The 25,288-nt window shown below is 43.5% G+C and overlaps 1 protein-coding gene across 2 annotated transcripts in view; it reads left to right on the top strand.

The window, feature by feature from the left end:
* Positions 1-25,288, top strand: part of MSRA (methionine sulfoxide reductase A) — a 243,445-nt gene that overhangs the window by 156,796 nt on the left and 61,361 nt on the right. For both annotated transcript variants that reach the window (XM_063153178.1, XM_063153179.1), the window contains exon 5: positions 4,004-4,110. In XM_063153178.1, coding sequence (XP_063009248.1) covers positions 4,004-4,110 — 107 coding nt within the window. The remainder of the gene's footprint in view (positions 1-4,003; positions 4,111-25,288) is intronic.

Raw genomic sequence — 25,288 nt, 5'->3', positions numbered from 1 at the left:
TCTGCTGAGACACTTTGGTCAGCCAGAGGGAAATTCCTGAATATGATCCATGCCCAACATCTGACCATGTTTGGAGCTGCAGATGCCCTCATCTACTCTGATTCTCCAGAGAGAAGAATTTACAACGACAACTCAATGCTCACACAGGATCTGGGCTGTTGGATTTTGGACTTTTTCATACTTTGGCACCACACAACCATATCCAAACCCCACATTGTTTTTGTCTTTTGCCAGAGAGGTGCAAATTCTCTGCTTTTCTCTCTGTTCTAAAATCAGCCTCTCTGTCAAAGCACCTCTTTGACAAGAGGATTTCTGGCTGTTCCTGGCACATCAGCTGATTTTCTTTGTTCCAGGCCTCACCAGTGACTGCCAGGCTATTTCCTCAGAGGTCTGTTTGTCCCTTTTCGTGCTGGATGTGTTCCTGATCACCTGGTCAGGGACACAGGATTTGCCTTTTCCCGTCTCTGTCTCGCCCCACTGATATTACTAAAGGAGATTTGGATGAGAACAATTCCTTCATGGAAAGGGTTGTCCAGCCCTGGTACAGCTGCCAAGGGTAGGGGTGGTGTCCCCTTTCCTGGAGGAATTTAAAATCCATGTAGATGTGGCACTTGGGGACATGGATCAGTGGTGGCCTTGGCAGTGCTGGGGGATGGTTGGACTTGGTGATCTCTGAGGCCATTTCCACCCTCAGCGATTCTCTGATTCCTCAGGGTTAATAATTTTTCTTACCAACCTTAAGAAGGAATCTGTTTTTCATCTCAGTCCTGAATGAAAGGAAGGTTCAGGTCCTACTGAAAGATTTCTTTACTATCCCTGAGGAAAAGATTGATCTCCTGGAGCTACCCTAAAACCTATCCCTAAACTGGCAGGTTTTGCTCATGGCAGGGGATGGCACTGGGTGATCTTTAGGGTCCTTCCTAACCCAAACTGTTTCATGATTCTATGGAAATGTATTTCCTGTAAGTGGAGCTCTTAGGAGTGGAATGTGGCTTTAGGTGCATTGTTCAAGAGATAAATGCTCTTTATTGCTTGGATGTTGTCTTATTTCCCACCTGGATTTTGGATACTTTGACTTTCAATTGCCCTTCCAAGTTAAATAACTTTGGCAAGACTGAAGAGCCTCATTTCTCTGTTTTTTTTTTCTCCTCTAGAAATGTATTTTTAATTTAGAGTCAGTTCTCCTCTTAACCTTCTCTTCAATAAATTAATTAAGCTGACTGGCTCTCAGATATTATGTCATGGTGGCACATGCAGATATTGAATAATCTGATTTTTTCACTCAGAGCATGTGCACTTGAGCTCATACCAAACTTGCACTCCTAAATTCATGCTGGAAACCAGCACCCTCTGTAGTGATCCTCCATTTAGAGAGATTTTTGTAATCTCCTCCCTAGTTGGTTGTTAAACAGTTTGTTAAGCAATAAATAGATTTGCAGAATGTTAATGCTTAAGCTCAAGCATCAATCAGCATTAACATATTCTGGCAAAATTAAAGCTTTCCTGGCCTGTCCTCATTTTATCCCAAATTGGCTTTACCAGAGCTCCCTGTCACCCTGGAACAACTTCCAAAGGAATGAGCAAAATATATCCTCTGGTGGCACTTGCCACTATTAAGTATTGATGAAGACCATTGTTATTGTTTTTATTGTAATAATACATTTTAACAGCTAAAAAATAATCCATCAGAAAACTCCAGAACATGTTTTGGAATTAGATTCTTTCATGTAACTGTTGGTCATTGAATGGAATTTTTGTCCTTATACATATTTTAAAATATTTTTGTGTCTTGTTTTTCATTAATATTTCAGGCAGTTTTTGTTTGTTTATTGTACTTCCCTTTAAATCATTTTTTTCTTGCCCTGGGGAGTCCAAGAGGGATAAATCCATGATTTAATGAGGAGTAGTGAGTTGATGGCATTTTTTCCCTCCAGTACCCCAGACTCTTTCTCTACCCTCTGTCCTTTGCCAGGGGGGTATCAGGACATCCATTTCCTTTTCCATTTCATCTCCACAATTCTGACACTTGATGGGAATCCTCAGAGGGGCTTCTGCAGCCTGGTGGCAATCCTAACACCAATCCTGATGATTTCCAATTTTTCTTGGATTGCAGCTTTTTGGGAGGACTCTGTGTGCTGGTGTGGATGGACATGGGTGTTGGAGAGTTTTGTTCAGACATGGCTTATAGAAAAAGGCCATGATCATATACAGCTGGTTAAAAAGTAAAAGGCAGCTGTAAGCAGCAAGTTCTCAGGCTTTTTCCTTAAACAATAAACACCGTGTCCTTGGCTAAGTGATGAGAAAAACATGGTGGAAAACATGGAGTCCTTGAAGGGTGCTCAATAGCAAGTCAACAGCAGGATGAGAAAAACGAGTATTAGCCTCAACAAGAAACCACAGGTATTAACAACAAAGGAGGGGTTGGCATGTAATCTGTAACCAATGATGAGCTCGGGTTTTGCGATTTGCTTAATTAACACTACTATAAAAGTGTGTAAGCTGGATCAATAAATCGGAGATCAATGTTCGTCAATCGGATGTGGTCGTCTCCCTTCACCTTCCTCACATTGGAAAGTGAAAAAGTTGGAGTTTCTTAAGCAAAGTCAAAATTAACACATTTTGTTCCAGCAAAGCATAAAGTCGGGTTCCTGAACACAAAATTGGGAAGAAGGGGAGAAAGGCAGTGATAACAAAGCTGCCAATGCAGCTGCAGAAGCGCATGTCCAGAGAATTCTTGATGCTAAAGCTGCTCTGAGGCTGTTTGAGTTTAGGGAATGATCCACAGCAAAGCTGGCTGGAGAGAATGGGAATGGGAATGGGAATGGGAATGGGAATGGGAATGGGAATGGGAATGGGAATGGGAAAGAGCAGTGGCTTCTCAGGACTGCAGTGCCAAACCAGATCTGGGCTGGTCACCTGAGGGGACAGTTGTGACCTCTCTGCTTTGACCCAGTGTTTTGTAGCTTTTCAGGGAAAATCCATCCCATATTTTGCAAATTTGTACATGAACGACTTCATCCATCGGGCCTTTTGAAGGGGTTACACATATCAGCAGAAATATCACATAATCCTGGTGCCAAAATTGCCCATCCAGCCTGGTCTTGAACTCCTTCAGGGATGGGAAGTCCACAAACTCTCTGTCCCAAAAATAAGTATTTTTCTCCAAAAGTATGTTGTACCTCTCTCCCACTAAGTTGTATTCCCACAGCACAAGAAAGATTATAAGCACTTGATAAAATCAACATTTTTCTGGGTAACCATTTGCATGGTCCAAAATCAGAGTTTTTTAAGAGCACCATGATTACAGATTAATTATTTAAGGTTTGACATCTGTATTTGACTATTGTGTGATGGAACAAAATCATAAAATGCTCATATTTCATTTCCATGACATGTAAAAGGAGATATCAGCATTGAATCCCTTTAGGACTCTTTAACCAAAGACTTGGACTCCCTAAATCTCCCTGCTGAGTGTGTATGGCAGAAACTGTGCTGAATTTACTGGGAGGTGTCCCATGGCAGGGGGTTGGAATGAGATGAATTTAAAGGTCTCTCTCAACCCAACCCAACCCAATCCAACCCAACCCAACCCAACCCAACCCAACCCAACCCAACCCAACCCAACCCAACCCAACCCAGCCCAATCCAATCCAATCCAATCCAATCCAATCCAATCCAATCCAATCCAATCCAATCGAATTCAATCCAATCCAACTCAACCCAAGCCAACCCAATCCAACCCAGCCAACCCAACCCAACCCTACCCAGGCCAGCCCAACTCAACTCAACCCAGCCCAACCCAATCCAATCCAATCCAATCCAATCCAATCCAATCCAATCCAATCCAATCCAATCCAACTCAACCCAAGCCAACTCAATCCAATCCAGCCCAATCCAGCCCAACCCAACCCATGCTGGGATTCTGTGGGTTGGGGAGGTTCTGGACTTCTCCCAGCCCTCAGGGAAGGAGGGAAGCTGATCCCCCTGCCTTGTGTCCCCCCAGGGATGCGGCAGGGGAACGACGTCGGCACTCAGTACCGCTCGGCCATCTACACCTATTCCCAGGAACAGATGGCAGCTGCCCTGAGATCCAAGGAAGAATATCAGAAGGTAACACTGGGCAGAGGGTGGAATGGCTTCAGCTGTGAGCACAAGGTCACAGATGGCACCAATTAACACAAAATCACTCGCTGTGTGTTGCACTCTCCGTGCTGCTGTTGCAGCTCCTCAGTCCAATGCCCAACTTACATCATAGTTGCTTTAAATTCAAACTTTTAGGAATTTTTTATGGTGTGAGTAATTTTATAACCATGCAGAAAGAGAAATAGCTCCTTGTGCAGAGATATTTTGAGTCTCTTCTACAGATTTATTTAATGTGGGTTCACCAGAATAGAAATCTGTGAACTTAAAGCTATTCAAACTTCTCTGGACCCCAAACCCTGAAGGGTGAACCCAAAATCCCAGATCCAAGAGTTCCTGAACATTGCTGATCAATCACTGAGCTGGATAACTCAGGATCACCCACCTGATGCTTATAAGATGCTTCTATCAAGCCTTTCCATAAATGTCTTGGGTGAGGTGTGACAGCCTGTGACTTATTGAGAGTGTTTGTTGTGACACAAGGATTTGTGTGAGGGAACATCCACCAATTCCCTTTCTTACACTGAGTTTTCCCCTTTTTTGGGGAGAATGGATTCTGTCTCTTCCCTGCCACTTTGTTATTTAAGTAAAGGCAGAGGGATTAGCATCCTGCAGTGCTGTTGCACTGTGGTGCTGCCCAGTGCTCTGCAAAACCCAGATTCTGCAGCAGAAAAATATTAAATTATTCTAATTTATATGAAAAAAACCTCCACTCACCTGGGACATCAGGGCAGTAAACTTTAATGGTACCAAAAGACAACCAGTGTTCATTATATTTAATTATACAATCACCTCACAGGTGTTATGTTAAAGAACCAGGAATTTGGGTGAATATTTGATGTGAAAAGTAAAAAGCACTTTTTATATCAGCCAGAAGGCCCCAAAAGGCAGCAGATTGTTTTTTACCAGTGTGGGTATGACTGGGTGAGCTCCTAGGACTGGTTCCTATTTGAAATTGGAATTATTTTGAGTGCAAAGAGGTGCTCAGGACTGCAGGTAAGTGATTTCCAGATCTGATAACTGTGTGTGTAAATGAAGTGCTCAATGACTTCTATTTGTTTCTGATAGGGGTAAGTCACTCTTGCAGGTGTTTATCTGGTGGTTTTGGAAGACATTTATCATTCAAAAGTTCTTTTTACTCATTATTTACCTCAGATCCACTGCTTTTCCAAATTCCTTTTATTCCTTTCCTTTAGCATCTGCTGACCAACATCACCCTACAAATCTTACAGCTTTAATTTGCTTTCCCAACTCTATTATCCTCTGCTGTTATTTGTCATTAAATAAATACTGACATGAGAGCAAAATTGCCATGTGTGAGATTGCAATATGATATTACAGAAATTTCCATCATCAAATAGATTTCCTTAATGGCACCATTTAAAATTTACCTACTTTGAAAAGTGTGTGTAATTAGTACATTTATATAATTAGGCACAACTGTAAGTGAGCACATGTAGAGTTTGTTTTTGCACTGAAGTGGGGAAGGAAGGGACGGTGTTGCCAGCTAAGGAAACCCAGCAAATATGCACTGAAATTCCTCAGGGATGTGTGTTTCCCATGTATTATTAACAACAATATCTCCAGTATTATCTACTGGGGTATTGCAGGAGCGGTGGAATGGCTGTGTGGGAAACACACTGAGCAAACAATTTGTTCAGGAATCCCTTTTCATATTAAATGCTGTGCATTCCATTATTTTAATGTAAATGTAATACAGCCACTTTCCTTATTATTGCAGCAATTTAAAATAAATATCAAGCTTTTTCTGGCAGTGACACATGCCAGATAATCATGGATAAAAATGTGGGAATGGCACAATTTTTTTTCCGTGATAAGCAGTGCTGCCTGCAGCAAGGGAGGAAGGACTAACAAATATTACAATAACAGCAGTGTGCATGGGTGACTCCAGCATTTTTTGGCACTGAAAAGGAAGAAAAATAAAATCAAAATGTCATTTATTTTTTTGTTCACTGAATAATTGTGCATGTGCTCTTAGATGTGGTTTGAGCTGAGGGCCTGAAAGAGCCCTAAAAATGGCCTTGAACCAGAAAATGATGGGTTTGCTAGATGAGGTTTGGGTTTTTTTCCTAACTGGCTCCTGGTGTCCGGGGAAGGGGCTGGAGCACCAGGAGGGGCTGAGGGAGCTGGAAAGGGGCTCAGCCTGGAGAAAAGGAGGCTCAGGGGGGACCTTGTGGCTCTGCACAACTCCCTGACAGGAGGGGACAGCCAGGGGGATTTGGGCTCTGCTCCCAGGGAACAGGGACAGGACAAGGGGAAATGGCCTCAGACTGTGCCAAGGTGGGGTCTAGATTGGATATTAGGGAAAAATTCTTCACAGAAAGGGTGAGCAAGCATTGGAAGGGGTTTCCAAAGTCAGTAGTGGATTCCCCATTCCTACAGGGATTTAAAAGCTGTGGATGTGGCACTTGGGGACATGGATCAGTGGTGGCCTTTGCAGTGTTAGGAGGTGCTTGGATTTGATGATCTCAGAGTGCTTTTCCAACCTCAGCGATGCTGGGATTCAATTTTAAGTGACAATAACCAGATTTATTACCTGGGTGTGAGTGAGACCCTCGGGGTATACCCTGAGCCCAAGTATCCTGCAAGGTCACATCTATTTTGAGTTGTGGAACTTGTCGCTGATTCCTGCATCTGCTTTGAGAGCTGGCAAGTGGCAGCAGAGCACTGAATTCACATCCAGCCATGGGGCTGGAGCTGCTGAGGGAGCTGAGAGCAGGAGTCACACTCAGCTGCTGGTGACAGACTGTAATACAATAGTGCTGCTGCTAAACCGTGACACAATGGAACTGTAATCAGAAAAACATCAAATGAGGGCCAGGCCTTGGTGAAATCACTGTGAATGAGCAGCTTTGCCTGAAGCTGAGGTTTTTTAATACAGGTGAACCTGAGGTTACTCAATTTTCAAGACAGTTGCTCAGCTGGGTTTAGTTTTCAAATGAATTATCGAGGCAATTGTAATCCAGAGAATGAAATCAGGGTGGGAAGAAGTTTGTATTCTTTTCTTTTTTTCAGAGTCAGACCTTGCAGTTGTTTTGTCAAGCACTAGCACTGGGTTGTAAGGCTCTGACAATATACTGAGTGCCTCGCCTTCATGGAATCACAGAATGGTTTGGGTTAGAAGGGACCTTAAAAATCATCCATGAGCCATGATCAGGGACATTTTCCCACCATCCCAGGTTGCTCCAAGCCCTGTCCAGCCTAACCTTGGACACTTCCAGGGGTCCAGGGGCAGCCACAGCTTCTCTGGGCACCCTGTGCCAGGGCTTCCCCACTGTCAGAGGGAACAATTCCTTCCCAATATCCCATCCATCCCTGCCCTGTGACAGTGGGAAGCCATTCCCTGTGTCCTGTCCCTCCATGCCTTGTCCCCAGTCCCTCTCCAGCTCTCCTGGAGCCCCTTTAGGCCCTGGAAGGGGCTCTGAGCTCTCCCTGGATCCTTCTCTTCTTTCTTCAGGTGAGCACCCCCAGCTCTCCCAGCCTTTGGACAGACATTCTAGGTGGATGCATTCCATGGAATCAGGAACACAAGGAATTAGCAAAAGATGCAGCAGCCCAGCAGACACTGGGAATCTTCCATCAGCTTTCTGAGACATGATGTGAGAGCAAACCAGCAAAACCCTCAGGTGCAAAAATAAGGCCTTTACATTTGTTATCAAGGAAAGAGATTGAAAAGCTGGAGTTTCCTAAAGCATTCCAAAAGCAATGAGCTTTGGAGCAGTTTAACCATGTTCACAGGGGTCTCAGGTTGAGGGAAGAGATGAGGACCTGACTCCATGTTTCAGAAAGCTTCATTTATTATTTTATTATATATATATAACATTAAAACTATACTAAAAGAATAGAAGAAAGGATTTCTTCAGAAGGCTGAAGAATAGAAAAAGAAGGAATGATAACAAAGGTTTGTGGCTCGGACTCTCTGTCCAAGCCAGCTGGGCTGTGATTGGCCATCAATTAGAAATATCCAACATGGACCAATCACAGATCCACTGTTGCATTCCACAGCAGCAGATAATCAATGTTTACATTTTGTTCTTGAGGCCTCTCAGCTTCTCAGGAGGAAAAATCCTGAAGAAAGGATTTTTCATAAAAGATGTCTGCAACAGAGCAGCAACCTGGAGGAGGTGAAGTGCTCAGGATTGTATTTGTCAAAGCTGGAGGCAGGGCTGTTTACAGACCTCTGGGATCTGCAGTTCTGAGTGGTTAATTCCATGAAGGAATGGCTGGCACTGGGAATTCACAACCTTCGTCTGTGTTTTATCTGACTGCTGTGTGAAATCAGAGCAGGCTTTGCCTGGGAGATCGTTTTTCATGTGATTTTTGGCTGGGAGAAGTTAAACAGCTCTTTTAAAATGAGATTGTTTTTATTAAAGCAATACAATAGTCAATAAAAAAATAACACCTGCTTACTCCTCTTCAAATTATGTCTAATTCAGAGCTTTATGTGTCAAATTATCTCTGCTTCACTCTGCTGTGAATGGCAAGGACTTGATTCCTGATTGATAGTGGTGGCTCTTGTGGAGACAAGCAAAGCTGATCTGATAAGCTGAGCCATTCTTTGGGTTGTAATCACTTTTCTGTGCTGCAGAGAGACCCTTTGTATGTTCATGCCTCTTGGAGAAAGCTGCATTTGGCTATGCATGAGGAGTTTTTGTGTGAGCACTTGTGAACTCTTTTCATGTTACTGAAACTGCGGAAAATTTGACTTTGCCACTCTGATAAAATTCAGGCACCTCACATTGGGGAAATCTCTCAAAACTAATCCTAATCCATTTCTTGAAGACAGTGGCAGCAAGATAAAAGCATTAATGGCATGAACTTAGGATGAACTTGTGGATGTGTCTACCTGGACTACAGCAAAGCCTTTGGCAGCATCTCCCATGGCTTATTCCTGGAAAATCCAGCAGCCATGGCCTGGGCAGGTTCTTTATGGGCTGGAGTAAGGACTGGTGATGGCTGGGCACAGGGAGAGCTGGGGAATGATGCTGCACTTGGTGACAACAGCCCCTGCAGCTCCAGGATGGGGTAGAGGGGCTGGTAAGGGCCCTGGGGGTGCTGCTGATATTAGCCAGGTGTGCCCAGGTGGGCAAGAGGCCAAAGTGGCAGCTCTGGGGTGGCAGCAGGGCCAGGGCAGTGCTGTCCCCTGTGCTGGCACTGCTGGGGCACCTCCAGTGCTGGGGACAGCTCTGGGACAAGAAGGACATTGAAGGGCTGGAGCATCTCCAGGGAAGGGAACGGAGCTGGGGAAGGGGCTGGAGCACCAAGAGGGGCTGAGGGAGCTGGGAAAGGGGCTCAGCCTGGAGAAAAGGAGGCTCAGGGGGACCTTGTGGCTCTGCACAACTCCCTGACAGGAGGGGACAGCCAGGGGGTGTCAGGCTCTGCTCCCAGGGAACAGGGACAGGACAAGAGGAAACGGCCTCAAGCTGTGCCAGGGGAGGTTTAGTTTGGATATCAGGAAGAATTTCTTAATGAAAAAGGTGATTAGATGTTGGAAGGGGCTGCCCAGGGAGGTGGATTCCTTAAAACCCATTTCATTCCACCCCCTGCCATGGGCAGGGACACCTCCCACAATCCCAGGTTGCTCCAGGCCTGTCCAGCCTAGCCTTGGACACTTCCAGGGATCCAGGGGCATTCCCTGAGGCAGAAAATTGCCACCATCCCATGCTGAGTGCATCCTGCTACTCTTCCTGTTCCCCAGGAATGCAGCACATGGTGCTTGTTTTTATTAATGCTGAGAAAAGCAAGATTTTTTTTATATATATAGCTTTCAATTCTGCATTTATTGTCTTCACTTGATAAAGGCCAGGCATTTCATTTGGCCCTTTGACTGTTGCAAATGCAGCTGATGCTGTATTTGGATTTAGAACCAGGAAGAGCAGGATGAAACCAGACTTTGCATTTTGCAATCATTTTTTCATCTGGGAGGTCATGGGGGTCACTGAAGGAGCCATTTGCTTTATTGCACTGGGAATGTGAAGTTTATATTGGACATTTAAACTAATGCTAGAAATTGCCCTGTAATAAACTAATGTAAATATCAAATGGATTTGACTTCAGGAGTGGGTTGTAAATAAAACATTTCCTGCTTTGTGTGGCTTGCCCTGTTCAGCCTGCCATTAATGTAAAAACACACTGGATTTGTGTAGACATCCCATTTTCATGTCCTTAGGCATATAAATTCTCAATCTCCAGGGCAGATCCTCTTGTTGCTTCAGAAAATGAAGATTTTAAAGGGCTGAGCTGTTGTTTGAGGGGTCCTACCCTGTGTGACCTGGCCTCCAGTTGGAAAAGTATTGGAATGTGCACTGATACCAACACAGAGGTTAAATCCGTTCCCATCAGCCTGGAAATGTTCTCTAACATAATTCAGTGGTATCTGGGGTGCTTCTGAAGAGCTTCTAGTCCAGACTTTCTAATTTCTAGGTCTTGATTATGCATCTGTTACAGCATTCTGAAGGTGTCACAAGCACATTAAATGTCAGGTGCATAAATGTGATGATGACCTCAGTAATGGTGGTTTAAGTGAACACGGGATTTACAGGGAATAGGATGGAATTTCTTTCTCTTCAGGAAGCTCTCAAGGAGTTTAGTTTAACTGAGAGATTAGTTAGGACGAGGACAGGATAAAATGGAAAAAAGTCAAAGTAAAAGGAACATGATGGTCATTAGCTGGTGCTGTTCTTGGTCTCTCTGGGTTAAACACAGCCCTTAAAACTGACCTAAGGAAAAAATTTCCAGGAAATAAACCTGAGGAATCATCTGCAGATCTGTTCAGTCTCATCATGTATGAAAATGTTGTGTCTTAATTCTGCTCTTCCCTTTGGATCATCCATGTCCAGGTGAAGGATAAGATTTGAAGTGGGGATCTCTGCATGGACTGAGAGGGGCAGAGAGATTGGCCTGGTTTGAGGTTTCCATACACATTAAAAAATTCAGGAAAAAGCCTTTTTTAAATTGACATTTCTAATGAGCATGGGAGCATTATTTCTGCTCTCCTAACAGTTTGTTTACCCCTGGTGCTGAGCTGTGGCATCCAAGAACACTCCTCAAACCTCATTTTCTCAGGGACAGAAGTGTGCCTGAACCAGGATTCAAATGAATGCTCATGGAACACTTTCCCCACTGTTTACCCAACTCTGAAACACTCTGAAAGGAAAAAATGTATCTGAGCATGATGACACTTCAGGGAAGTTCTGAGTTCCACAAAGCTCTCATGTGGAAATGGCACATACTCAACATTTATAAGTTATCCTGCTCAGGCCTCTGAACATGGACAGAGGAGGGTCTACTTAAACACTCAGGTGCCCATGATTTGATAACCAGATGGTTGATAGCCAATTCTGTTGACAATTCATGTCTGCTGAAGTTGTTTTCCAGCTGATGTCTCAAGATTCCCTCAGAGGACCCAGTGCAGATCATCCATAAGCTGCAAATCCAGAGCAACACCCATTGGAATCCATGGAATTACTTTGGATTCCCAGTAATGCAATTGAGATAAAAATCTGGCCCTGGAGTTTTGTGCCTCTCAGTATTTTTGTTGCCTAAAGAGCTGTCACAGGATTGTGTGTTTTATTTTCTTTATGAAGTGTGCATCAAAGAGAACTTTCAGCTTTGGGGAAAATAAGTCAATGCTTCCTGGAAGGAGAAATCAGAGGATGCTTGAGCCAGCAACATTGTCGTGTCTGGTTTGATCTAATTTTTTTCCTCCTTTATTAACTTTCACAGATCCCCTGTAGACTGGTCTTCCCTTTTGTTTTATCATGGAAACACAGAATCCCAGAATGGTTTGGCTTGGAATGGACCTTAAAGCCCATCCCATTCCCACCCCTGCCATGGGCAGGGACAGCTCCCACCATTCCAGGTTGCTCCAAGCCCCATCCAGCCTGGTCTTGGACAATTCCAGGGATCCAGGGGCAGCCACAGCTTCTCTGGGCACCCTGTGCCAGGGCCTCACCACCCTCACAGGGCAGAATCTTCTGTCATTGGATGTTGTCCCTCATCCTTTTCTCCCACATTTTCCCCAGTCCTCTGATTTTCCACTTTTTTCCCTCAAGCCTGTTTTTCTGAAAATCCTTCCCTTTTTTTAGTCCTTGCAGACAAGATAAACTTGTATTTTTTCCAGCTGACACTTACTAGGTGTCATTTGCTCACTGAACCTGAAAATGAATCCGACTACCCAACATAAAGTGGACAAAATATGTTTTCTCTTCCTGCTGCCCAGAGCATCCCAAGCTACCTTCTAGGGCAGGGCCATGGAATTTTGTGCAGGAAGAGTCATCAAAGAGTGAGAAATCACTTTCAGTGAATCCCTGCTTCAAGCCCCAGTATTAAATCCAGTTTTTAATCCTGACCTTTCCCTGAGCAAGCAGCCTCCTATGGATTTTTGGGGTTAATGTACTTCCATCGTGGCTTCTCCTTTCTCCTGAGCTTTGGTTATTTTTAGTTGGCTCGGTTAAACCAGGTCTCTTTCAAGTTTTGAAGGAGTTGTATTTAAGGTGTTCACAGAAGAAGAAAACTCTTTTACACATCAAGACCCTTTGTGAGGTGGTGGAGAAGGGCAGGAGGAAGAGCTGTATCCAGACAATGGGTGAAGGTGGAATTTTGGATTTTTTCAGGGAAGCCATGGAGGCAGTTTGAGATTTACCTCCATTCCAATGATCTCAGTGGTCCAGGACAGTAACTCTGACCTTCACATGATCTCCCAGTTGTACCAGCACTAATTTTAAAATTATTTCTAGGCCTTGATCACTGCAATTCACAACAATCCTGGTGAAAGTCCATCTTAATCCAGTTTTCATCCCCTAACTTTTGCACTTTTTTTTTTGCACTTCTTTTTTAAATTAAAATAATTTTATGATACTTAATCAAACACAAAGTGTTCAGTGCATTGGATCTGCAAATTTTCCTGCGTCAGCTGAACTTGTAATAGCATCAAAGACAGATGTTGTGTTTATATTTGACCTGTTTTCTATAAAAACATTCATTGGCGCTAATTACATTCCCTATCATTTGAATGATATTTCTTTTTTTGGTGGCTGGATTTTTTTTGTTTGTTTCATTTGGTTTTGTTTTGTTTTTTTTGTTTTAACCCACATAAAAATTGGCCCAGTGTTGTTTGTATTGTCTTATTTTCCCTTTTGAAGTGCTCAGGGAACTGATGCTCATTCCCTCTTCTAAAATTTTCAATATTAATAATCTATTAACTATGTGAAACCCACATTTTCCTTAAAAAGCTAAAAAATTAGACAAATTTGGCTTTATTGGCCAGTGCTTCATGCTGAAGGACACCCAAACGTAATGGTTTTTGCACTCCTTAAAGATATTTTCCAGATATTTCTAGATAATCGAGATATTTTTAATATGGAAAGCACAATAATTAAATTTATATATTTAGTTATTATTTAATAAGCACTGCTGTATTTACTACAAATGGCTGTCCTAGAAATTTAGAAAAATCAGTTTTCTCCAGCAATGACAACTTTCAGCCCAAACCAATGAAGTTTTGTGGAGATTAAAACACCCAAAATAAAATTATGGGAAAAAAAAAAGAGGAGCTGGAAAATTGCAGCGAGGCATTGTAGCATTGCTACACACATACATACACAAATGTGCACTTTTAACATCATCATCATTTTATTTTCTGTAATATTTTTTATTTTTATCTCAATCAGCTAATTATATCCTGGGTGGTGATTTTTCATCCAGCTCTTTTTGCCGTTATATGTATGTGGCTGCTATTTTATGTGCCAACAATCCTAGGAAATATATTTCCCCATTATCCCGTGATCTATTATCACAGGAAAAACCTTCAGCGCGAAATTAGGGGGCTTTTCCAGGGCTGGAGAAATCCTGATTTCTTTCATTGCCCTCTAGTGGGCTCGAGCTCCTCTGCAAGGGCAGGGAATGAGGAGCTTTCTCCTTCTCTTTGTGCCACACAAACCATCAGGTTTTCTGTAATTTCAGTTATTTGTCGTATTTTTGTGATTCCTGGAGCATCATTTCACGGATGAGATACAGCAGAATTATCCTGCTGGGGTTTATAAATGATGACCAAAAGAGGATTCTGTGCTTTGTGTGTTTTGCTGTGGGAAGCTGGAGATGGGCATTTCCCAAATGAACATTCCCCAAGTGAGTTTTGGGGAGGACACTTGTAGATGTTGGGCTGTCAGTGAAATATTTACAATCTGGAGAGGCAGATATCAGGTTTTTATAATTTTTTGCTGTTGTAGCTGTGTTGCATTGTGAATTCATCCCACACTCCAGCTGAAGGAGGGCTTGGCAATTGTTCCATCCCATTTATTTGTGATTTATCATAGAATCCTAGAATGGTTTGGGTTGGAAGGGACTTTAAGGATCATGAGCAGGGACACCTTCCACTATCCCAGGTTGCTCCAAGCCCCATCCAACCTGGCCTTGGATGCTTCCAGGGATCCAGGGGCAGCCACAGCTTCTCTGGGCACCCTGTGCCAGGGCCTCACCACCCTCACAGCCAAAAATTCCTTCCCAATATCCATCCATCCCTGCGCTCTGACACTGGAAATCCCTTCCCTATGTCCTGTCCCTCCATCCTTTGAGGGAAAGAGATGAATTGTGAACAGCAAGGTGAAAGGAAATCAAACACGACTCCAAACTGGTTATTATTCTTTTTTATTTTGAATTAGCAAACAATTTACCAATGTATAGTATATCGTAATGTATTATGGCTTGCTGCTCTTCTAAAGTGAGTGACTTTTTGGTTTAAAATCCCCGTTTAATATATGTTGGCTTCATACAAAGTTGTATTTCTGCACTGTCCTGGAAAGAGAGGAGGGGAAAAAGCTCTAAAGGGCATTTTGGGAATGACAGCATAATTCTGTCTGAGATACTTGGGATAGGTCAGGTATTAATTTCCGTCATGAGGAAATCACAGTGTTCATCAGAGAGCAAAGCACGAGGGAGTCAAGCACCTGTGCAAGAGGCAAAAGCAGGATTGATTAGAATCATGAAATCATGGGATTTTTTAGGTTGGAAAACCCTCACAGATCATCAAGTCCAACCATCCCAGCACTGCCAAGGCCACCACTGACCCATGTCCCCAAGTGCCACAACCACGTGGATTTTAAATCCCTCCAGGAATGGGGACTCCAGCACTGCCCTGGACAGCTCTGCCAGGGGTGGGCAACCTTTTTGAGAAATAAATTTTTCCTAATATCCAATCTAAACCCCCCTGGTGCATCTTGAAGCCATTTCCTGTTGTCCTGTGTGACGGATTCACCGTCCACAAACGATGGCTCTGTGTCCACTGGTGTGATGGGAGTCACATTTGCTGCCTTCCAGTGGATTGGAATCTCCCTGGTGTGACAGTGGTCACAGGGGTTCTTGGATGAGGGGAGAAACGAGAATGTTGACTCCATGTTCAGAAGGCTTGATTTATTATTTTATGATATATATATTACATTAAGACTATACTAAAGAATAGAAGGAAAGGTTTTTCTCTCAGAAGGCTGGCTAAGCATAGAATGGAATGAATAACAAAGATCTGTGGCTCGCACAGAGAGTCCAAGGTAACTGGTCTGTGGTTGGCCACTAATTGTAAACATTCAAGATGGGCCAATCAAAAATCCACCTGATGCATTCCACAGCAGCAGATAATCATTGTTTACATTTTGTTTCTGAGGCCTCTCAGCTTCTCAGAAGGAAAAATCCTAAAGAAAAGGATTTTTCACAAAAGATGTCTGCGACACCCTGGCTTGCCAGGATGTTGGGAAATGATGGAATGTGGTTCAGGGAGTGCTTCTGGCAGCTCCCTCAGCATCTCTGGGTGGATCCCACCCCACCCCATGGGCTTGTAGCAGGTTGATAACAGCCTTGGATTACAGGATTCTTTCTGCTCCCTGTTTCTCTCTGGAGAACAACTGGTCTGATTGTTAAAGAATGAAGCAAAGAAAACATTAAGTCCCCCCCACCTGCTCCTCATCCTCTGCTGCTCCATTCCCCCTGCATCCAGCACAGGGTGGAGATTTGTACTCTGTGTTTGCAGATGTGCATTGAGAGCAGCAGGGAAAAAAAAATTCCTGCAGCTTTGCACTTTACTTCAGGAATGACTCACTCCCTCTGGTGGGAACATTTCATTCTGAATGTGTGATGCTGCTTTCCCTCCTCCTCCTCCTCCTGCATCCACCCCCCTCCCCACATTCCCATTGCTGCTGCTCCGTGTGTGACATCTGCTCCTTGTGCTGCAGAGCAGCACTTTGGTTTCTATGGCAGCTGCTGGAGCCACTGGACCCATGGACTGGGAGGGAGAGGAGGGAAAAAATGCTCAAAGTGGCCAAATTCAGGTGCAGGATGTCCATTGTCCCTTGATCAGAGGGCTGGGGTGTTTGGAGAGAAGGGCTCCCATGGGTGGCAGCATCCAGGACATTCCAGGGTGATTTCCTTCCTTCTCCTGGGAAAAGAACCTGCAGGCCAGCAGTGAATGAAGGGTGTGAAGAGCAGCAGATTTTGGGTTTGGTTGAACTTCACATTTCCTTTTGTCTTGTTCAGGTCTTCAGTTTGCAGTGAACCCTCCTTGTCTTCTGCCTTTAAGGTGGTGAAAATGCAGATGCCAGACCTAAGATATTGTAATTAAGTGTCTATTTATAACAGAGTTTGTCATTAGAATTACCATGTCATTTTTTTAAACAAGGGAGGATAATGCCAGTTCACAATCTACACCTGTAGCTGTGCTTTTTTTTTTTTAATAATTATTTTAAATGCAGTTCTTCTTTGATTTGTTCTGACTCTGAATTCATTAGGAAGCCTGAATTAGCATCCTGCCGCATTGTCTGGGGCTTCTTCACTCCTCTGTCCCCTCAGGTACAAACACCAGGATTCTGAGCCAGGATTCTCAACTTCAGCTAAAAGGGAGTTGACTAAAATACAGAGCCCATTTCTTAATTTTTAAACATTCTTTGTAGACTGGAATCAGAATAATGATTTTAGCAACAATTCCTTCATGGGAAGTGTTGTCCAGTCCAGGCAGAGCTGTTCAAGGCAGTGTTAGGAGCCCCCATCCCTGGAGGGATTTAAAAGCCACGTGGATGTGGCACTTGGGGACATGGCTCAGTGGTGGCCTTGGCAGTGATGGGAATGGTTGGACTCGGTGATCTTCAAGGGCTTTTCCACCCTTAATGATTCTGTGATTCCATAATGTCATTATGCCACACCATTACAAAGATAAATCTATTTTAGAGCAGCGTTTTCTTTGGAGATGAATCCAGCGGGAGCTGGGATCCACAAATTAATATAAACTTGGTAAACCATGAAATCATGGAGTGGTTTGGCTTGGAAGGGACCCTAAAGATCATCTTGTTCCAACACCTGGGAGGGGAGAGGTAGTCAGGGATGAAGGTTGTTCCTCCTGTGCCTGTGTGTGCAGAGATAAATCTATTTTAGAGTACTTTTATCATGGGAGACAAAGCCAGCGGGAGCTGGGATCCACAAATTAATATAAACTTGGTAAACCACGAAATCATGGAGTGGTTTGGGTTGGCAGGGACCCTAAAGATCATCTTGTCCCAACACCTGGGAAAGGACAGGTTGTCAGGGATGAAGGTTGTGCCTCCTGTGCCCGTGTGTGGGCACATGGATGATCCTGATCTCTGACACATCTCCAGATAGACAGGTCCTGCCTGGGTGAGGGGAATTTGGTGCTGGATGTACTTTAGAGAACTCTGAAGAGCTCTCTCTGTGACACATGAACAGGTTCTTTTCAGCTCCATGCTTCTTTTATTTATTTTCATTGAAAAGCGATTTTTATTCCATTTCCTGTAATCCTTGGAATTCCAAGATTCTAAATCCAAATGTTTCATCTTCTGTGAAGAATATTTTACGTCTTCAGCATTCCTGCTGTACTTTGTATGATTTTATTATCCAGCTGTGTTTGCACCTTGCATCTTTTTCTTCACTCCATTTGTCACTTATTCCCATTTAATCCCATGTAATCTTTCTTGGAGTCTTTGTCAGCAAGCCAGACCTCAGATCCCCTCAGCCTCAGTAGTTGTCAATGACATGATAAATAAATCCTCTAAAATCAGTTGGAGCCTGGTGTCTGTGGAGCTTTGGTGCAGTTCTGAAATAGCCCAAATGGGACTTTTTATGGAAAACTATGGCAAACTGGATTTTTTATGGAAAGCTGTGGCGCAAGAGGAGCCTTTGCCACAATCTCTAGTATTTATGGTTGTCTGTCAGCTTTAAGGTGCTGCTTTTCTTCCTATTTTATCCTCAGTCTTGCTCGTGTTCCCATGTGTTTTATGGACCCTCTTCCAGCTGCATGGAAATCCCAACCATCTCTAAGGACATTCCATTTCTATTTGTCATTAGCAGTCCTTATAAACACCTTTTTTCCCCCTTTTTGCCTGTGAGCAGAAAGGCTTCGCAGCCTCTAGACTGGCTCAGCTCTGACTTGAATCCCTCGAGGTGTTGGGTAAATCACATTCAAAATCACAGAATCATTTAGGTCAGAAAAAACCTCCAATGTCACCAATTCCAATCTTTAAATCCTACCATTGCCTTCTAAACATAGCCAAAAAATAAAGTTAGATCTCCATTAAAGATGATGAAATTATCAGGGTCCTCCCCCTCACAGAATCATTGAGGGTGGGAAGGACCTTCAAGGCCATTGAGTCCAGGCTGTGACTGATCCCCAGTTTGTCACCCAGCCCAGAGCACTGAGTGTCACATCCAGACCTTCCCTGGACACCTCCAGGATGGCTCCCTGGGCAGCCCCTTCCAGTGTTGAACAACCCTTTCCATGATGAAATTCCTCCTGATATCCAACCTGAACGCCACTGTAGATTCCACCTGGTTTCCATTATCCCATAATGGTGAATAACTGCCATAACCTCAACTAAAAATGTTTGGGTTTTTTTTTTTTGAACTAAGATCATCCCACATTTTCCATTATTTGGCCCTTTTGCACCGATTGATTGTTTTTCTTGCTTGAGTTTATTTTATGACTTGTGTGTCTATGTGTGGATCTGTGTTAGAAGATAATATTAAAAAAGGGATTAGCAAATAGCAATGATCTATTAAATTGTGCAATTCATCATGGTGCAGAGGCCATCATTAATTTAATTTGTTTAATTAAAATAGCCCATTAAAATGGATTTAGTTACTGACACCAAACCACTGCTGGCTTCCTTTTTGTTACTGGGACATTTTATTATACAAAGTCTCACCAAATTCAACATTTTGCTAATTGAGTCAGTGGTGTAATTTGAAATTAGTGTTGCTGGGAAGGAGAAACAAATCAAATAGAGAACCTCGTTAGCATTTAGGACTTAAAACAGGGGGTTTCCTTATTTCCCTTTTAGTGGCTGTGAGCAGGAGGTCAGGTTGTTCTGTGAACATTAAAAAATGTCATCCCCCGACCTTCTGTTTGCCTGACAGTGCCTCGTGTTTATCCTGACAGGAAGAAGCAAACAAAACAAAATGAAAAGGTAATGAGGTAGAGCACAGAGGGGATGGGAAATCTTCCCCTCAGAAAGCTCTGCAATGTTTATTAATGCTGCTGGGTCAATGGAAAACTGCAGCCTGCAAAAAAAAAAAAAAAAAAAAAAAAGCCATGGAGTGTTTTTCCATTTCAACTTATCCTTTTGGAATTTGCCCATGCTAGAAAAGACAAAAATGAAATAATTCAATCTCCGAGCAAAAAACCACAAAGTATATCTTGGTCAGCAGGTTTTGTTTCTAGTGTGGTTTTGTAACCCTGCACGGACTGGAAAAAGTCCAGTGACTTCACTTTTAGTGAAGCCTTAATTGTTGCTAATTATCTTAGAATCAAGGAATGGTTTAGATTGGAAGGAACATTAAAGCCCATCCCATTCCACCCTCTGCCATGGGCAGGGACAGCTCCCACTATCCCAGGTTGATCCAAGCCCCATCCAACCTGGTCTTGGACACTTCCAGGGATCCAGGGGCAGCCACAGCTTCTCTGGGCACCCTGTGCCAGGGCCTCATCATCCTCACAGGGAACAATTCCTTCCCCAAATCCCATCCATCCCTGCCCTCTGGCAGTGTGCAGCCATTCCCTGTGTCCTGTCCCTCCATCCCTTGTCCCCAGTCCCTCTCCAGCTCTCCTGGAGCCCCTTTAGGCCCTGGAAGGGGCTCTGAGCTCTCCCTGGATCCTTCTCTTCTCTATGTGAGCACCCCCAGCTCTCCCAGCCTGGCTCCAGAGCAGAGGGGCTCCAGCCCTTGGAACATCTCCATGGCCTCCTCTGGAGTTTCTCCAGCAGCTCCATCATGGTCCTCACCTCCCTGCTGGCTTTTTTTCTATCTCCATGTCTGTTCTCATTCTTCTTTCTCTGGCCATCTTCCCTCTTTGTCTTGGGTTAGTGGGCCTTGATGTAGAACTCCCAAACCTTTTTCCTCTACAACAGCCCCGTATGTGCCCTGACCTGGCTGATCCACCCTGGATGAGCTACTCCAGCTTCTAAAACTTGAACACAAATATCTGATGGCTTGGGAATTCTGTAGGGGATAGTAGAGGAAAAATTGGTAGAGGAAAAATTGCACGTGGTGCAATGTGTGACTCTTCAGGGTATCTGTGCCATTTGTGTGGGGCTGTGTAGGGTGAAAGGATTTGGAGAAGTCCTTTGACCTTCTGGGACAGTGGATGGACATCAAAGTAAATCCGAATTTGAGCAACTGAATCCAATCTGAAGTTTTCCAGCAGATCTCTCTGCTGAAGAGTGTGACGGCGTTTACAGGGGTCTTAGGATGAGGGAAGCGACGAGGATCTGACTCCATGTTTCAGAAGGCTTGATTTATTATTTTATGATATATATTATATTAAAATTATACTAAAAGAATAGAAGAAAATATTTCATCAGAAGGCTGGCTAAGAATAGAATAGAAAAGAATGATAACAAAAGCTTCCATCACGGATAGAGAGTCCAAACCAGTTGACTGTGATTGGCCATTAATTACAAACGTCCAACATGAACCAATCACAGACCCACCTGTTGCATTCCACAGCAGCAGATAATCATTGTTTACATTTTGTTCCTGAGGCCTCTCAGCTTCTCAAGAGGAAAAATCCTAAGGGAAGTATTTTCTGTAAAAGATGTCTGCGACAGAAGAGTCATCCAGAGCTGGGTCATGGGGTGAGCTACACTTACTGGACCCCAGTTTGGGCTGTTTTATTCTCTGTTATGGGTCCAGGTGGAATCCAGGCTGACCATGGTGTGCTTGGCCCAGGTGCTGCCCTGCCCTGAGCACAATCCTCAGCTGCTGGAGTGGTCCCAAACATGGTTTTAGCCTTAGGAGCTCCAAAGCCCAGGAGAGGTCTGAGGGTGTCAGGGGATATTTCCCAAGAGACAGTTCCAGCAGGACCAGACCCTTGGGAGCAGCAGGGTCTGGCAGCTTGGATGTGAGCCCAGTTGCTCTTCTGGACCACAGGGACTGATGGATGACTCAGCATGCTCCATTTCCCAGGATGAATGAAGTCATTCCACAGAATTACTTCTGGGAATGAGAAGGATTTACACTGGTTCCTTGAACTGCGATGAAATCAAGGAATACTCCTGCAATACTCACCTCATGCAGATGGGTGTCATCGTGCCTGCTGAGAAAACTGATAGAATATTTGGCAATTTCTCTGGTGGTTGGAGATTCTCAATGATCAAATTTGAAAATTTCTCTGGTGGTTGAAGATTCTCAATTATCCAAGCAGACAAGGACCATTGGTTGGTCCAGTGGAAGGTGCCCTGCTCATGGCAGGGGAGATGGACCAGATGCACTTTTAGGGTCCGTTCCAACTCAAGCCATTCTGTGATTCTGTGACCTGGGGACACTTGTGGGTGACACTGTGAGGCACTGGGTGGCACTGGGTAATTCTGGGATCTGCTGGCCAAAATATTTTCTGTAGAACTGAGGAATGGGGTGATCAGGGAACATGAAAGTATTGAGCACAAAAAGACTGTGAGACTGTGATTTGTTACCTAGCAAACAAGCTGAGCAAGCAAAGAGTTGTTTTTTGTTTTTTGTTTTTTGTTTTTTTTTGGTTTTTTTTCCTTAGAAATAGTAAAAATAAATTTCAGGAAGAAGGGGAAAAGCTGTTCAGGGTGAAGTACGATGATAGCACAAATGCAGGTGGGTGTAAATTGCCCATCTTTATGTTTAGGATTGGAAATCAGTTGCTTTATAATCATTAGAGCAGCTGGGCTCAGGAACAGCTGCCCAAACAGAATAGAAGAGGTGAGAAATCTGACAATTTATGCCACAGGGTATGCAAAGTTCATGAAAGGAGGGATGTGAGCTTCCAGTGGCAGGAAACTCAGCTGGATAACATGGGAAGAGATTTTCCAGACTTGTGGCCCCATCACTACAGAGTGCTACTATTTTATCAACTTATTTCTCCTCAATTTTCCCCATAAAAAAAAAAAAAAAAAAAGCTGTGACTACATTAAACCATTGTACTGCATTCTGTGCCCAGCCATTATGAATTTATAGATTAATTGGGGGAGCCAGTAGATCAGTATTCGATTTCCTGGGCCCTATGTTTCGTGTGTCCCACTATTCCCAGCTGTTTGTACAACACCACAAGTTGCAAAGTCAGATGGACTGAAACATTTTGGTCTACAGAAAATCAGCAAATTCTGTGACCAGGGAGAACTCCAAGGACTCCCTGGAGCCTTCCCTTCTCCAGGCTGGATATTCCCAGCTCTCCCAGTCTGGCTCCAGCTCAGAGGGGCTCCAGCCCTTGGAGCATCTCCAAGGATTCACTCCAGCAGGTCGTATTTGATACAAACTCACACACATCCTATTTATTTTGAAAATTAATTTTACCATTTTCAGCTTAAAAATGTTATTGGAAATTATAAACATTAACATAAACAGAAAGTCCAACCAGTTTACCCGCAAATGATAGACACAGAATTTATTACCACCACTGAATTCAGAGGGAATACAGATCACAAGCAGCTAAAGGACAGAAATTAGCTTTTTCAGGCATTGAATAAATAAAGTAAAAAGATCTGTGATTCATGGAGTAAAATGATAGATAGTCTGTGTATGGATGCAAAAGTGGATTTAGGTCTTTTGAACAGATCCTGTTTTCAAATTTCAGGCTCCATTTTTCCAAAAGATATCAAGTAAATCCTAGATGTTGGTGGTGCATTGTTTCTGCTGCAGGAGTAGAGCTTTTCTGTCAGGAACCATATTTAATTCAGGTTATCAGAGTATTTTAAAACACTGCAGAATATTCCAGCATATCCCTGATGTGGAGAAGTAGATTACAAATGCCCTTTGATTTTTTTAACCTAGGAGGTTAATTATTGCCTTGATTATAGAGCTGGAATTGCCATCTGTCACAAGCTCTGTGGGATGACCAAGCTTCTTTTGGCATCGTGTTTTCCTACATATAATATTTATTATTCCCAAAATAATACAATGTGGGACAGATACTATCATCCTGGGACTGCCTGCCATGTGATGGCTTTCTCATCCTCACACTGCACTGATAATGCTGTTCCATTTCTATGTGCCACTATTAGGCTGTGAGGGACATGATATTATTTTATGCACAGCTTAGAGAGAGGAAAAAATGCTGCATCCCACTGCTAGATCTGTTTAATTAATATTGTATCCGTGGAGAAGTTTGCCAGGAGCTTTCTGGAAAGTTGAGAAAAGAAGGTATCACTGTCAGATGAAAATATCCTCATTTTCTTGAGATCCTCCTCAAATCTAACAAAAAGCAACCCTTTTCTCCTGGGCTTTGGGAAGCTGAAAGATGAAATCTCCTGGTGCAGACAAAGGTGGGGAAGCACTGGAATGTTTTCCCAGAGAAGCTGTGGCTGCTCCTGGATCCCTGGAGGTGTCCAAGGCCAGGTTGGACAGGGCTTGGAGCACCCTGGGGTAGTGGAAGGTGTCCCTCACCATGGCAGGGGGTGGAAGGAGGTGATGCTCAGGGTGCTTTCCATCCCAAACCATTCCATGATTCCATTATTCTATTGCCAGGGTAACACAGAAACACATCCAGATTTGTCTGAGGCTTTGCAGATAAAGGGAATATTTAACTACCATCCCAAACATGAAACGCTTCCAGGTGAGAAAGCAAAACATGTGGAATTGTCACTAAGTGAACAGACAGCTGTGTCATCCCTTAGCTCAGGCCTGAATTGAGCTTGGGCTCCAGTTCTGGGAGAGCACATTCCCATTGTGAGCCTTGCTGTGGCAGGGGCTGCAACTAGTGGGAGAAGTTTGGGGAAAAAACTCACATTCCAGGCCAGAACTAAATTAAAAGCTCATTTCACACGCTGGCAAGTTCCTACAGTGACACCACCAAAGCCTTGTGCAGGTAATTTTCTCTAAAAAACAAGTAGAGGAAATCTGTGGGATGTGTCACTCTTTCCTGTTTGCTGTTAAAAAGATCTCTCCATGTGGCATTGCCACCCTGTCACTCCTTCCTTCTCCAGGCTTCTCCTTGGCATTTTTTTGATCTAGAAACAATAAAGGATATTTGAACCCATTATGGGTTTGTGGAGCAACTTCAGAAGTGTTGGATTTTGTTTGCCCCGTTGTTTCACATTAAGCAAATCAAGCCTAAAGGAGAGGGCTGGGGTGTTACCTCCTTTTTCAGTTTATTGAAGTGTTGCTGATGTAAATCCTTCTGATCATTTCCAATTACATAAAAATGAGGAAAATAAAAGATGAAAAATTAATTGTCAGCAAGTTTCATGATGAGCTGTGCTGACAAAATGTGGTGTCTCTCTATAGGCAGTGAGTGAAGTGCTTGGGATTTCAAATTCTGGGAGATGGGAGATAAGAAAAAAAATCCTTGGATGTTTGGGTTTTTTTTAACCCCCTTTTCCACATTTTTCCTGTGGAACACACTGCAGACAATTTTCAAGCCGCTGTTTACAGCGCTTTGCAATTAAATTCCCATCAAAACCACAAATGGAAAAATCAATATGTTTCATCCAGCAGGTCTAAAGTTCCTCAAATTCAACCTGAAAAAGGACAGGTTAAGAGTGGCTTTTCCCCCTCCCTTGTTTAAAAAAAAAAAAAACAACAGATATTTTAGAGTTTCACCTCTGAAACTTGAAATAAGCTTAGAACTCTATTCCTCCCCCTTCACACCTTCTCTAGTGGGAGGTGTCCCTGCCCG

This window comes from Melospiza melodia, chromosome 3 (assembly GCF_035770615.1).
Source record: "Melospiza melodia melodia isolate bMelMel2 chromosome 3, bMelMel2.pri, whole genome shotgun sequence".
Classification (NCBI taxonomy): domain Eukaryota; kingdom Metazoa; phylum Chordata; class Aves; order Passeriformes; family Passerellidae; genus Melospiza; species Melospiza melodia.
Note: the sequence above shows the minus strand (reverse complement) of the source record. Positions and strands in the feature narration are given on the sequence as shown.